The sequence below is a fragment of the Pelecanus crispus genome, chromosome 1 (genome assembly GCF_030463565.1).
Source record: "Pelecanus crispus isolate bPelCri1 chromosome 1, bPelCri1.pri, whole genome shotgun sequence".
Taxonomy (NCBI): domain Eukaryota; kingdom Metazoa; phylum Chordata; class Aves; order Pelecaniformes; family Pelecanidae; genus Pelecanus; species Pelecanus crispus.
The window spans coordinates 209,748,965-209,764,500 of NC_134643.1; the positions used below are offsets into that span (position 1 = coordinate 209,748,965).

Consider the following 15,536-nt stretch of genomic DNA (forward strand, 5'->3'; position numbering starts at 1 on the left):
ATGACTACTAAGATTCAGACTTCTTCAGCCTGCTATTACAAAAATACGAAGTGTTGTACACCACTTGCACCATACGTTAACAGCAAAAGGATTTGTACCAATTCTTCTGCCTTTATTCATCCATCTGAAAACAGAACTATTATTTTTGTAAGAGAAAAGGCAGTATCATAATTTAAGCTTCAGCATAAATGAAGTATAGAAACACAATTTTATATATTAAATACTTGTTGACTAATCAACATTACTGTTGCTCTGCTCCCTGTTCCTACCATGGGTAATTATTGAAGTGTAAGAACCATAGGCAGGGAGAAGCAAAAAAGCATGTGGTCAGCTTAGAATTTTCACTCAGAATTCCTTCAGCAAGGAAACACCCATCTTCCTTAAGTTGTTGATAAAGAATGTCAATTTTAAAAAGGTGAAAATCAGACTTTAAATAAGGAAAAACATGTTTCAATTACACATGCATACTCTGAATTACGTAGAGTAACAGCATAACAACTTTGACAATTTTCTTTTTCTTGTAAGCATTCTTATCTTGAATGTGAATTCTGTTTCACTGGACTCTCCTGCTTAGAACAAAAATCATCCCAATATGCAGAATCCTCAGGTGCAACTGGAATACCAGATGCAACTAAATCTTCAAAAGTCAATAATGTAAACTGTGGTTGGTTAGGCTCCGTGGAACATACCTAAGGAAAATACGTATTAGTATTACATGCATCATAAATCTCAATTTTCTTCCTGCAATATTCCCTGTCCAGTTTAAACTACACATTGTTTAGTGAAGAAGAAAACATTCCATTGACACCAATACCATTGTCCCTAATTTAGGCTATAGAGTAACTAATAGAAGCATGTAACAGGCTACAAAGGAAAAGCAAGTTTTTCTTTGAAACTCCGTTCAGGAAACTGAAAGAATGAGAGATAGGGAATGCTGTAAATCCCACAGAATGAGTGTTTAAGCCCAGAAAAAAGGGAGAAAAAACCCACCAACAAACCCAAATAAACTGTACTTCGTTCTCCAGCAGACATAATTATTTGAGATTATAGTGTGAGGATTTATTCCACTAGATGTGTGCCTACTCATACTCTTTTTAATACCAGCAATCACTGAGGTTGTGCATGCTTCTCTCAAACTCATGCTATTTAAGGACAAAAGTGGTCACAATGAACCCACAATTCCCCATGTTAAATCCAGATTAAATGCAGACTGAGATGTTAGAGATGAGTGTCATGGTCTCTGTGTTAGTTCCAAGACAATCACATTTCAAAGAAAAAAAAAAGGTTTGTTTTTTTGAGCACGTTATTGTGCAGCCTGCTGTATGCTATCTGTAAGTGTAATTCTTTCCAAACAGCAGGGCAAATAGTACAGCTACATGAACTGAACATGAATATAGCTGATCCTTCTAAATTCAGCATTTGCTCAAGCAACATATTCTTAATGTTTAATATTTGACAGAATTCAGCAGGGCTACTCTGCAGTGAGGTTATTCTGCACATCACACAAACTGACACATTTCTGATGCAGGCTAAGGTACTGTTAGCTTCTTGGGGAGCAAATGCTGATGTCTGGTTATCACAGAATGGCTGAGACTGGAAGGGAGCTCTGGAGGTCATTTGGTCCAACCCCCCTGCTCAAGCAGGGCCACCTAGAGCCTGTTGCCCAGGACCACATCCAGATGGCTTTTGAATATCACCACAACCTCCCTGGGCAATCTTGGTCACAGTGAAAAAAAAAGAGTATTCCCTGACATTCAGAGGGAACTTCCTGTGTGTCAGTTGTGCCCACTGCCTCTGGTCCTGTGCCTGGGCACCTCTGGGCCCAGCTCTGTCTAATTAGAATCACAGAATCGTAGAATCGTTTAGGTTGGAAAAGGCCTTTAAGATCATCCAGTCCAACCATTAACCTACACTACCAAGTCTACTCTAAGCCAATTAAGGGTAGACTAGACTAAACCATGTCCCCAAGTGCCACATCTACCTGTTTTTTGAACTCTTCCAGGGATGGTGACTCCACCACCTCTCTGGGCAGCCTGTTCCAATGCTTGACCACCCTTTCCGTAAAGAAATTTTTCCTAATTTCCAACCTAAACCTCCCCTGGCGCAGCTTAAGCCAATTCACACCCTCCCTTCAGGTAATTAGATACATTACTAAGATCCCTCCGAGCCTTCTCTTCTCCAACCTGAACAGTCCCATCTCTCTCAGCCTTTCCTCATAGGAGAGGTGCTACAGTCCCTTAATCATCTTTCTGGCCCTTCACTGGACTCTCTCTGGTATGTCCATGTCTCTCTTGTACTGAGAAGCCCAGAACTGGACACAGCACCCCAGATGTGGCCTCACCAGTGCTGAGTAAAGGGGAAGGATCACCTCCCTCGACCTGCTGCCAATACTTTGTCTAACACAGCCCAAGATACCATTAAGCCTTCTTTGCTGCAAGGGCACATTACTGGCTCATGTTCTACTTGGTGTCCACCAGGACACCCAGTGCCCTCTCTGCCAAGCTGTTTCCCAGCTGGGTGGCCCTCAGCATACATTGGTTCCTGGGATTGTTTCTTCCCAGGTGCACGACTTTGCACTTCTTGTTGAACTTCATGAGGTTCCTGTCAGCCCATTTCTCCAGCCTGTCGAGCTCCCTCTGGATAGCAGCACAGCCCCCTGGCATATCAGCCACTCCTCCCAGTTTGGTGTCACCAGCAAACTTGCTGGTGGTACATTCTGCCACAGATCCAGATCATTAATGAAGATGTTAAACAGGACTGGACCCAGTTTTGACCCCTCGGGTACACCACTAGTTACTGGCCTCCAATTAGACTTCAGACCACTGACCAACACCCCCTGGGCCTGGCCCTTCAGCCAGGTTTCAATCCACCTCATTGTCTGCTTATCCAGCCCATACACCAGTAGCTTCTCTAGGAGGATCTTATGGGACACAGTGTCAAAGGCCTTAGTCAAGTCCAGCTAGACAGTATCTGCTGGTCTCCCCTCACCTACCAGGCCAGTCACTTCATTGTAGAAGTTTATCAAGTTGATCAAGCATGACTTTCTCTCGGTGAAGTCAGCCATGCTGACTACTCATGATGATTTTCTTGTCCTTTATGTGCCTGGAAATGGTTTCCAAGAATAGCTGCTCCATCACCTTCCTGAGGATCGAGGTGTAGTTCCCTAGGTTCTCCTTCTTGCCCTTCTTGAAGAGAGGAGTGACATTTACTTTCCTCCAGTCTTCGGACGCTTCTCCCAGTCACCACGATCAACCAAAGATTATTCAGAGTGTCCTCACAATGACATCCACCAGCTCCCTCAGCACTTGTGGGTGCATCCTGTAAGGGCCCATGGATTTACGTATGTCCAATTTGCTTAAGTATTCCCTGACCTGATTCTCTTCCACCATCTTCCTTGCTCCAGCCTTTCTCCCTTGACTTTGGGACCTGGGATTCCTGAAGGCTGGTCTTGTTAGTAAAGACAGCCAAAGAAGGCATTCAATACCTCAGCCTTTTCCATGTCTTCTGTACTCAGGTCCCCTGTCTCATCAAGCAAAGTGCCCACATTTTCCCTAGTCTTCCTTTTGTCTCTGATTCACTTACAGAAGCTCTTCTTGTTGCCTTGGACATCCCTAGCCAGATTCAGTTCCATCTGGGCTTTCGCTTTCCTAACTTCATCTCTGGATGCTCAGACAATGTTTCTGTATTTCTCCTTGCTTCTACCCTCTGTATGCTTCTTGTTTGATTTTGGCTAGGAGCTCTTTGTTGATCCATGCAGGCCTTCTGGCATTTTTGCCTGACTTCATATTCATTGAGGTGGAACTCTCTTAAGCTTGGAGCAGGTAATCCTTGAATATTAACCAGCTCTCTTAGGCCCCGCTTCCCACTGGGGCCTTATCCCACAGGACTCTTCCATGCAGATCTTTGAGGAGGCCAAAGTCTGCTCTCCTCAAATGCAGGGTTGTGAGCCCTCCTCCCTGTCCCCAGGATCCTGAACTGCACCATCTCATGTTCACTGTAGCCAAGGCTGCCCTTGACCCTCACATCCCCAACAAGTCCCTCCTTGTTGGTGAGTATGAGGTCCAGCAGAGCACCTCTCCTTGTTGGCTCCTCTAACGCTTGGGAGGAGGAAGTTGTCAATGGACTCCAAGTGCCTCCTGGATTGCTTATTTCCTTGCTGTGCCTCTCCAGCAGATATTGGGGTGGTTCAAGTCACCCATGAGGATCAGGGCCTGCGAATGGGAGACTGTTTCTATCTGTCTGTAGAGGGCCCGATCCACTTTCTGGTCAGGTGGCATATAGCAGACATCTACTATAATGTCACCTTGACTTGCCCTCTCTTTAATCCTAACCCATAAATTCTCAGCTGGCTCCTCATCCATCCCCAGGCAGAGCTCCATGCACTCCAGCTGCTCTCTCACACACAGGGCAACTCCCCCTCCTCACCTTCCCAGCCTATCCTTCCTAAAGAGCCTGTACCCCTTGATCGCAACACTCCAGCCATGAGAGCCACCCCACCACGTCTCCATGATCCCAACAAGATCATAGCCCTGCAATTGCACACAGATTGCTAACTCATCATGTTTATTCCCCATACTGTGTACACTAGTGTACAGGCACTTTAGAGAGGCACCCTAGCATGTTGAGTTCCTGGAGGGGGTTTGGAGGATTTGTCCATAATGGTGGCCTTGTAGGCACTTGCTTGCTTACATGGAAGTGCTGGAGGTCACCTCACCTAAGGCCCATTTTGTTGATTTTCTTATTCCTTCCTGTCACATCAATGAAGGTAGGAGACAACAAAATGGTTTGTGTTTGTTGTTAACAGCACAGCAAAACACAAAGTTGTCCAATGCAGACTGAAAGCAAAAGTTAATTGAGCTACCTGTCACTTTATAACCTCACAGAAGTGACATGGTGTTGAGACATTCCTGTTCATCTGGCATTTTGGAGATGAGGTAAACCTGCAGGAACTGTGCCTAGAGCCATGCAAGTAACATCACAGACGCCTACCAAATATGAACTAACGATCTACTTGGCTCAGATGCTTAAGAAATCTAGTTTGAACTTCAGCACATGCTTGTCTGAAGACAAGCGTGTTCTGACTGAATTTATCACAAGTCCTGTGAAATTTAGCAAGTGATAGGTGGAAATATATTTTATAGCCCACATAGGAATTATAAAGACTTATAAACTCAGCAATCTTTCATTGAGACCTGCCTCAGATAACTGTCTAGATCTAGGTAAGAGTGCAGATAAATGTTCCTTCTCTTCAAGTATATAGGAATCACTAGTGGGCATTTTGTTAAGATTCTTGACACTGGAGAATTTAAATTATAGTACTTTAAAGTAACAATTGGTCTTTTTTGTGAATTGTAGGTACTTGCTATCAGGTTAGGAAGAAAGCTCACTGAAAGTACATGTTCTACAAAGAGGACATTAATGGATTACTCCTGTGATAGCAGAGAGGGAACAGAGACAAGCACTGACATCCCAAAGCAATAGCATAATGTCTACACACTCAATTTTTTTTTAAACGAAGATGAAGAACACATTTTCCTCTCAACACATCTAGCAACACACAGAATCCTTTTTACAGTTCTGTTAGAGAGAAGGCCAATTCCATTTCCTCCACATTCCTGTTAGAAGGAGTCCTGAAAAGGCACAATGCAATAGTACAGAAATTTTCACCTCATTTCCATATTGGGGAGTCACAGAATGCTCACTTGTCCTATTTAAAATTACCTTTTTTCAGTGAATCGAGCTAATGAAATTTAGGTCATCACAAATTTAGTCAGTGGACAAGTATGCCTTTGAGACTTTCTTGATTCAAAGACTTTTCATTGTAACTCTTGATACCATGCCTATTCTTTCTACGATAATTTTAAAGTGTATGACAGTGATGGTGAAGGTCAATACTTAAAAATCCTGGACTTTTGTAGAATACTTCGGTAATTGTCTTTAGAAATAATGGCCACCTTCTTTTCACCTCAGACTGACATTTATCAGTATTCCTGTAGGAAGGATGATATGCAGCCTGACTGGGAACTTAAGTACGTCCTGTCAAACAGAACGCACATATCTTCTTAAAGAATATTTGAGCACTGATTTACCACAGTAAATCCTCAAAGGTAGTTTATACATCTTTTTTTAATCTAACCAATACTAGTTAAAAGGTCTGCCTCTCTGTGTTACCCATGATCATGATACTTGTGTGCACAACCACTTTCATCCTTTTATCCATTCATATACTAATTTTTTTTTTCTAGTCCTTGGCAGAACCTTTGTATCTAGACAACAGAAAACAACTAACTGATTTTCTTGTAAGCAACTAAAACACCACAGACAAACCTGGCAATTTGTCACACTTTCCTTTGCTGGCTGTCTGGCTATTTCGCCTACAACTTGCCAGTCTGCCTCAGATTTGACTTTCATTGCTATTTTCAAGACCCAGGTCTTTGTTAAATTACACAGAAAATCCTGAAAAGCTTTTAAGTAGCTTTGTTGCTTCTCTCAGTGAAGAGACCACATGGAATGAAGACTAACACTGCTGTTCTTCCCATCTGTTGGTTGTTGTTGCTTGTCTCAAGGGTTATCTTGTCATAATGGTGTTTGAGAGATGATCTGCTCTGGGATACATGCACTGACAATCCCCCATTAAAATCAACTTGGTGAGGTGCCGTACTAGTTTAGCAGTCCAGATGGATTCACTGCCCCCATTTTCCTCTGTGAAAACCATCTTTCCCACATCAGTGCTAGCAGGCTGTGACAAAAAAAAAAATCACTTAATCTTCTCGTGAATGAACACACTGAATGCTGTAACACATACACTCCAGATTTGACATTATCTGTTGCTGTCCTCCGAAACCACTTCTTCTCAAATCTTTCCTGAAATAGGCATAACAGAACTAGAGGTAACAGTTCAGTAACAATCTGGTTAATACTGTGCTTAAGATAAGCTTTCTCCTCGGCCCTACATCCGAGATAACACACTTTTAGCTACACCATCAGACTAAGTTTATGTTCAAGTGATTAGTTGCCAAGACCTGAAAATGTTTCATAATTTCTTACATCAGAATGCTTCTGTCCAAATCCCTCCTGTTTCCCGAGAGCCACTGCAACATGATGATGGTCATCTAACCGGGTTTCCTAGTAAAGATGAAAAATGGCAATGTAAATGCATTTTCTTTATTCTGTTTCCAGCAAAGACTATATAAATGTTTAGAATATGGTTCAGAATGACAGCAGAACATCATTTATAATACTTTAAAATAATCACATTCAAAAAGCTATAGTCCGTTTTAGTAGTTTTGTCGGAGAGCTCAAGGATGCACACACATTAACAAGTTAGCAGGGCTGAACTGGTTACTATAGGTTACCACCATCTCACCCATTTGTAGATATTTATATTCAATTTTGTGACCTTAGCATTCCTTTACCAGTCCCTTCTAAGTCAGAAACCATATAACCCATCTTAGCTATCTGTTTTCCAATGAGATGAACTGTGAACTTCTGGCAGGTATTCTGAAAAACAGCAGTGTAAGCGTAAACTTAAGCCAATGACTCTCTCACTCTTGGCTTCAGACAGCATGTAAGACCACAACTTCAAATTTCTGACACAACAGTCCAAGCACTACTCTGTGTAAATACAAATCAATTTTCCTCCAAAAACATTTTTAAGAGAGAAACTATATGACTAAATACATAGTTATAGCTATTTGATAGTTTTGTTTAAGTGTTTTCCTCTAGGATAGCTAAGAATACATCCTAAACAATTAATTTCAGATAAAAACACTATTATATACTGTTTCTGAATAATGTTTATTCTACAGTCGTCATAATCCTGTTGGCTTTTCACATATATATATACATATATACACACACACATATATGGCAGGGGGCGGGGAGGGGAAATAATGTTTTCCTTGCTTCTTTATCCAAAAATTTTCACATAATTTTGGCACAAACTTTCTAAAATGGAAATAAAAAATAACAAGAATTATACCTAGAAAAATGAATAATTTGGATATCACCATTCTGGAGCACAGGCCTTATGAGGAGCGGCTGAGGGAACTGGGGTTGTTTAGCCTGGAGAAGAGGAGGCTGAGGGGAGACCTTATCGCTCTCTACAACTACCTGAAAGGAGGGTGTAGCGAGGTGGGTGTTGGTCTCTTCTCCCAAGTAGTTAGCGATAGGATGAGAGGAAATGGGCTTAAGCTGTGCCAGGGGAGGTTTAGGTTGGAAATTAGGAAAAATTTCTTCACGGAAAGGGTGGTCAAGCATTGGAACAGGCTGCCCAGAGAGGTGGTGGAGTCACCATCCCTGGAAGTGTTCAAAAAACGGGCAGACGCAGCACTTTGGGACATGGTTTAGTCTAGTCTACCCTTGATTGGCTTAGAGTAGACTTGGTAGTGTAGGTTAATGGTTGGACTGGATGATCTTAAAGGTCTTTTCCAACCTAAACGATTCTATGATTCTATGATTCTATGATTAATATAACCATTAATCTGAAAATCAGCTAGTAGTCTGGATATTCTCCTGGGAAGTATGACTGAACCTCCAATTTCCACTTCCTTGGGAAATACTCTAACTGCACTAGATTATAATACAGAGAAAGCATCATGATGTCCTCCTATTTCCTCTGACAAGTTGTTGTTTACCTTTTTTTTTTTTTTTACCCCTTTTAATCCAAGCAAAATGTATTTTGAAACAATGCTGTCAGTCTGCATTAGGTTTCTCTACAGCTCATCCACTATACATAGGATTTTCAAAGATTTCAGTTGTAAGGATACCATTTCTGTGATTCCCAAACAGCCCTGTATATAAAAAAAGTGCCAAGATGCTCAGCTCAGATCTGTTCAACCCAGCTCAGCCAAGACAGCAGCTGCTCTAGTCATGTGCAGCAGCAGTACAACTGTAAGGTCGGGGGACTTCATTGGCAAAGATGTGGGTGCCTTGGCAGATAGGTGCTGGTGTGGGAGTAGAACTATGTTTTTACTTTAATCTCTTCAGCACCAAAACTGTGTTTATTTGACAAACTTAGCAGTGAACTTTGTATCCCTCACCTACTTAAAAACAAATCAAGCTCGTGTTGTTTTACCTTTCTGCAAAGCACTAGTAAGAAAAAGTCAGAAGTTTGCAAACAACTGTGTTACAGCTTTAAGCTAAACACACAGAAATTTCTTTTTGTGAAGTGAACTTATGTATTACTTCTTGTTCGTGCAACTAAAAACATATTATAGATAAATTATTTTACATATTGCTAATAAAATAAATTTTTGTCAGCTCAGAGCTGCATTTAACAGGCAGTAACTCTTTAGATAATGGGGACCATTCCCCTGCAGAGACCCTGCCCAATGGACCACAAATTCAGAAGGTTCCACCTCATTTACTTCATGTATCCTCTGTGGTCACAAAAGAGTTTTCAGCATCTTACAATAAAACGTAACAAACTATGCCCTTGATCTTATCTTTGCTGCTTCAGAGAAATGTAAATCCAAACCAAACACAGAAGGGAAGGAGATCTTTCCTGGCCCCTACTAGCAGCCAGCAAAAACCTTAAGGTATGGAGTTAACAAAACATACTGAAACCATAAAAAACAACGAATCAGCTTGCTTCCCTATTCATCTGGAGATACTGCTATACCAGCTTATAAAATAAATCCAACTTCTTAAATGGAAATAAATGATTAAACAAAAAAAGAAAGAGGACAATCGTACAGAATTCCTCTAAGGTAAAGAGTTTGTTTCGTTAAGATTCTTCTCTATAAACCAGAAAACACATAATGGATCAAAATTTGTTTTTCTCTGCACAGAACCAAAGGGTTACTAGAGCTGTTCAAGCTACAGGCACACAGAGACTTATAATGACCTCATTTCAAAGGCTTAGCAGAATGATCTGTCTGGGATTCAAATCATTCTGGATTCACTCAACAGACAGCTTATGAGGAAACTGTACCTTCCCAGCCAGCAGAACTGATCGCTGTGTGAATCCAGGTGGAATAGCTAGTCTTAGAAGTAAAAGTTTTCATTCCTATTTATTCCTTACAATACAACAGGATTAACTACTCTTACTGAGGGTGAAAGACTCCATTACACTTGCACACCCACAACAATACGTTGCCAACAACATATGCAATAATATGCATACCAACAACATATGTTTCAAATTGATCTAGGTGATCTCAGTTTGAAATTTGTATTCTGGAAGTAATGTATTTGCATATGGACAAACCAAGCAAATATTTGTTGTGAAAAAATGCAAACAATTATTTGTGTAGCAGCAGTGATGCCAAGTGATTTTTAATCCCCAAGTGAGGTTTAGGATAAATTGGTTGCTTCCTTTACAAACTGGTTGTATCCAAAGTTGAGGTAGGGACCAGAACTGCCTTACATCTCATTTAAGATTCTTCGTTAATATAGATTCTAATAAGTGCTTTCTAGCCATTCTTCCTGATTAACTGTACAAAACTGGGACCAATAAGGAAAAAGAGTCATGAATACACTTAACATTTTGCAAATCAGTAATTAAGATTTTTTCTACATATCAGATCTGCTACAGATATATATATTATAAACTTAGGTTTATCTCTTTAAAACATAAAACTTGCCATAATTGTTATCTATCAGCTTCTTTCACTTTTATTAGAATTAACTAGTACTTTATGCTGTAAGTTTATTTTCTACAAAAGGAAGTAAATGGAGCATACAGAAATGCCCATCATCATCATCATAATGACTCCATCCTAAATTAACATCCTGACACAAATACTGTATCACTCTTCACTGGGCTAGTAAACTTTTAATTATTACTAACAAATTCACCTTTTTAAAATGAGGAAAGTGTGCACTGCATATGTGAATAAAGCATATTTAATACACATAGCAGACATGTCTTAAAATTAAATTTGTATTTTTAAATGAAGTTTTACTATTTTTTTTTCCTCCTACTCCTTCCAAAACAGTTGGAGGGAATCTAAGTAGCAATCTCTGGAGTACTATATGAAAACAAGTGCCTAAAGCTAAACCGATCCATCAAGATCAAACAACAAGAGGCTGTTTCTGAGCTACTGCCTTCTATCCAAGCTCAAAGATATGAGCAGTGGAGGAGGGGAAAGACACTTGAACAAAACTAAACCCTTGGTAAAGGGACAGCAAACAGCCAGCTACACAACATGGTAGTTCATTTGGTATTTACAATGAAATAACAGAAAATTAATTTTCTTTTAATGTTCACAGAAAATTCTATCTCCAATACAAACAGGCTTTGCTCTTGTTGTGAACAGTTACAGGGTGTCTGAACAGTGTCAACTTTGATTTACTCTGATTCACTAGTACTTCTCTTGACCTTTTAGTCATGACAAGCATAAGGTGGTAGATCTTTTTCTAGTCTTTATGCTTTTAAGTTACTTTTTTCCATGTTACATGGTACTTTCTGAAGGAGATTTCAGAATATTTTGTGTAATTTAAATGGGTAAAATCCCCTTTATTTCTCTCCTCTGTTTTTGGTAAATTAGATTCTCTTTAAAGCTGAAGTAAGACAATCCAAAATATGTGATAATTTGATTTGAAACAGCCTTGCTCTCTTCGACTATCTCCTATCATAAGGATATAGGCAGATCTGAAAAGTAAAAGCGAGGTCTTTATATTTCTTTACTTGATAGAAAAAGTTCACTCCAGCAAACCCAGCACAACAGGGAACACAAGGAAAATACGATACCAGCAATATGTAGTCTTACAGGTGATTCTTAATGACTTCTCTTGGGTGACTCTTCTGCATTTCTCAAAATTAGTGTTTTCAGTTAACAAGTTGTTTCAAGAATTTGGCTCAAGGGCAAATAATGAAACAAAAAAAAGACTTTTGTAAGTAAGAAAATGGGCACAAAATCAAAAGAAACTTGGGAGAAGACAAAAAAGTAAAGTAATGCTTAATTTTAGGCTAGGGAGTCGTAACTGAAAAACTATTTTTTTCAATTTCATTTTAATAGATGTTGATATTTAAATGAAATTATATCCCAGTTGAGCTTGTATTTAAATGAAACTTAATAATAAATCCTTTCTTTGAAATACCAAGATTTGCCTCATTATAACGCTACACTCTTGGGAAGCAGGAGGGCAAGCATGGAAGAAGAGACACTCCTCAGACAAAAATTAAATTAAGCTTCTACCAGTAATTACTACATAATAAGGAAAAATCAAATACTTCTAAAGCATTTAAGTAATACAGGGAGCTACCTGCATCATCATCTTCAGGCTATTTTAGTCAATCAACCACAGACACGTCAAAGACCAAAATTAGGAGTTCCAGAAGTCAACTGAAAGAGGTAGATGCTCGACAATGGTACAGTTAGCATTAATACAGAAAGCATTCTATTACAAGATGTGTCACAGCCTTTCCGAAGATTTTCTTTTGCCAGTCTATAATTCCAACTAGTGAGTTTCATGACATACTCAATTCCTAGAGAGCATGGCAATATCAGTAAGAGAGCTGATTTAGTATGGGTAGACTTCTAAAATAATACAAAACCAAATGTGGCTAGAAATACCGTGAAGAGGTCAACTTATGCTACAAGTTAAACATTACTGGTACATGCATTGTTTTTTACTACATGCGTACCATACACGTAGTTTGTATACTACACAAAACAAGCATACAGCAGAAATTTGTGATTTAGACAAGCTCTATTGGAACAGTTGTCTCCAACAATGTAGACACTTTCAAAATATAAACACTTATTGGAAACTGAGTACTCTTACTGAAAAGCATGCTTGACTATTCTGTGTAATTGCAAAGTATGTATTCTTCGAATTGTTAGTCAGCCATATATCAGCTGCACAAATTTACAGCAGACTGGAACAAGGTGCCCTTTACAGACAATTTTAAAGTCACAACGTCTTTTCATTTCTTCCTTTGTTTTAACTGATTGAATGAAAGTGCCTCTGGGGTGTAGAGAAATTATATTGTGATTTGTTTAACTTTTTTTAAAAGCCTAGTCTCTTAACGTAATTAAATAATTTGACATCATTGTACAGAATCATAGAATCATTTAGGTTGGAAAAGACCCTTGAGATCATTAAGTCCAATCGTTAACCTAACACTGCCAAGTCCACCACTAAACCATGTCCCTGTCAGTTCTTTCTCTCTACAGCCTTTAAGCTACACTAGATGATATTGATAATTTTCTACCAAATCTAACAGGATAGATGTTTTAGTGATAAGTCTCAATAACTTTCAAGAAGGAAAAACAAACAAAAACCCAAACCCCAACACTTAGGTAGAAGATTGAGCCCAAACTAATGTTCCAATTAAGCGAAAGCAAGGTTTTCGCATCTCTGCATTGCCACAGACAGCAGCCAATCAGCACACTGTAACTCCAAACCCACAAAAGCACATTTCTACCAGCTTGTATGGACAAGAAGTAGGAAACCCAAAGGAGCTGAAGACATCTCCTCCATTTCACACATTTAACATAAACACTAACTAATGGGGTTAATCACTAGTCCCATTCTAGACCAACTAATGAACAACTTTAAAATCTTAGACACTGTTCAGAAGTCAGGTCTGAATATGCTTCATTGAACTTCCTGCATGCCCTAGGCTGAATTTCATAGTGTGCAAGAAGCATACTCCAGGAACAGAAAAAATAAAAAGCCATTATAATGAATATATCCCTGGGGTGTTTTTGTGATCATCAAAAATGCTTTAAAGTGCTGCAGATTTATATCCTAAGTTTTGATTGATATATGTTCAATGTGGTTATACAGAATAAAAGTGTGAAGTTGCAATTTAAAAAAATCAAATGTGCAATGCAACCTAGGGAGTTGAGACTATTTATCACTATTGAAAAAATAAATTTTAATACTTCTTACCTCAAATATCCACTCGTCTTCTTCATCTCCATCCAGAAGCATTTTTGTCTCCTTATACACCTTCCCTATTTCCAGTTGCAGTGGGGACACATTAAATTCAATTCTTTGCAAGTTAAAGCCAATTCCGACTCCAACAGCCTTTAAGAAGCTTTCCTTTAAGGCCTAAACCACAGAATAAATCTATTTTATTCATACTGCCTGTTTTCAAACTACCCTATAAACATTACTTCTGAGCAGACACTGTAAACCAAATAAATTTAAGACTTATACTACTGTAAATGTGAGGGTAGACTGATGCAATTATCAAGAGAAAAAGTTATCAGCGATGTTAATACCTAGTCTAACCTGCTGCGTTATAATGAACATGCAACTGGGATTATCAAGTGGCACATACAAATATGAACCCTTTACCTTGTTCTGGGTATGTATTTAAAACTAGTCATAAATCCTTCTAGAAATGCCAGCTGTACTACGGTTCTCAAAGTTATTCTGACATTTAAAAAAATCACTAAAATATAAACCCCATTAAAATATTGTCTCCACATGAACATGTAACTATAAAAAGTATTCAATTTTACCATAATGAAAATAACAACAAAATATATCAAAAGAGAATGTGCAGGTTGTAGCACTTCAGTCTTTAAATAGAAAAAAAAAAAAGGTATTACCCAGTGCCGATGAAACATATCCAGCTGCATCCATTCATTACTCATAGACTTGATTACACACCACTCTGTTTCAGTAAACTGTCGCTTCATGATGTGAAAGAAATTTGGAATTGAGCTACTACCTATAAATTAGAAAGAGATATTTACAGAAATTTTAAGAGAGTAGTAATAATAAGCAGATGAATTAGCTCATGTTATTTCTCTAGAAAAAACTCACTCATAAGAAAAAAAAATATGACCTGACTCTGCTCTACAATCTGAATTTATACAGCATCGAAGCAGTGATGCTGATGACATTTCAGGACACAGTATGAAAAAAACCCATTCCTATAGTAGAATTACTGCATTAAAAATGTGAAATGAAAGTCATAAATATATTATGTATTTTCAGCATTCTCTAAAAAGGAAAGTATTTAACCAGTGCTGATTTATTAGGAAAAAAAAATTATATTCAGCTACAAAAGTAGCATATACAGTCTTTGACATTTGACAGCTTGAGCTAGTAACTTTTTATAAAACAGCATGCTGTTTGTCAGAATCATCAAGCTATTCTGCCTCCTGCCCTTGGATACTGTGATACAAAAGAAACACTTTTTTAAGCACATGTAGAAATACCATCTCCCAAATTTATCACATGCACATTAAGTCTTTTGGATTTATTCTGCAAGAAAAATGGGGGTAGGGAGATGCCCATAATCACAGTAAGAAAGATATCAAGTTAAAAAAAAAACACCAAACCTTCAAATCCTCAGATTAAATTTAAACCTCCTCTAAAAATAAGCACAGCTGTGTAGCACTGCAGCAGCTCTTCAGGGGCTACACCACCTTCCTCCACTAGTCTGAATTTACTTTGCAGGAGACACTACAGGCTGTGTGGTTACATTGATCAATGGTATTTCTATAACACACTGGAAGCTATAGACCTCCTTACACACTTGGCTAATCACCCACGGCCTACATCATTAATCAGCATACCATGCAATCTGCCCAACAGGGCTTACAGCTGGCTAAACAGACAATGGC

General features: G+C 38.9%; 1 protein-coding gene across 1 annotated transcript in view; it reads right to left on the bottom strand.

Moving 5' to 3' along the window:
* Window positions 1–502: 502 nt before the first annotated feature.
* The window catches only part of AASDHPPT (aminoadipate-semialdehyde dehydrogenase-phosphopantetheinyl transferase), a 34,723-nt gene continuing 19,689 nt past the window's right edge, over window positions 503–15,536 (bottom strand). The window contains exons 3-6 of the mRNA XM_075721018.1: window positions 14,514–14,635; window positions 13,846–14,007; window positions 7,048–7,125; window positions 503–689 (exon numbers count right to left, since the gene is read on the bottom strand). Of these exons, the coding sequence (XP_075577133.1) occupies window positions 531–689; window positions 7,048–7,125; window positions 13,846–14,007; window positions 14,514–14,635 (521 nt within the window). The 3' untranslated portion in view covers window positions 503–530. The remainder of the gene's footprint in view (window positions 690–7,047; window positions 7,126–13,845; window positions 14,008–14,513; window positions 14,636–15,536) is intronic.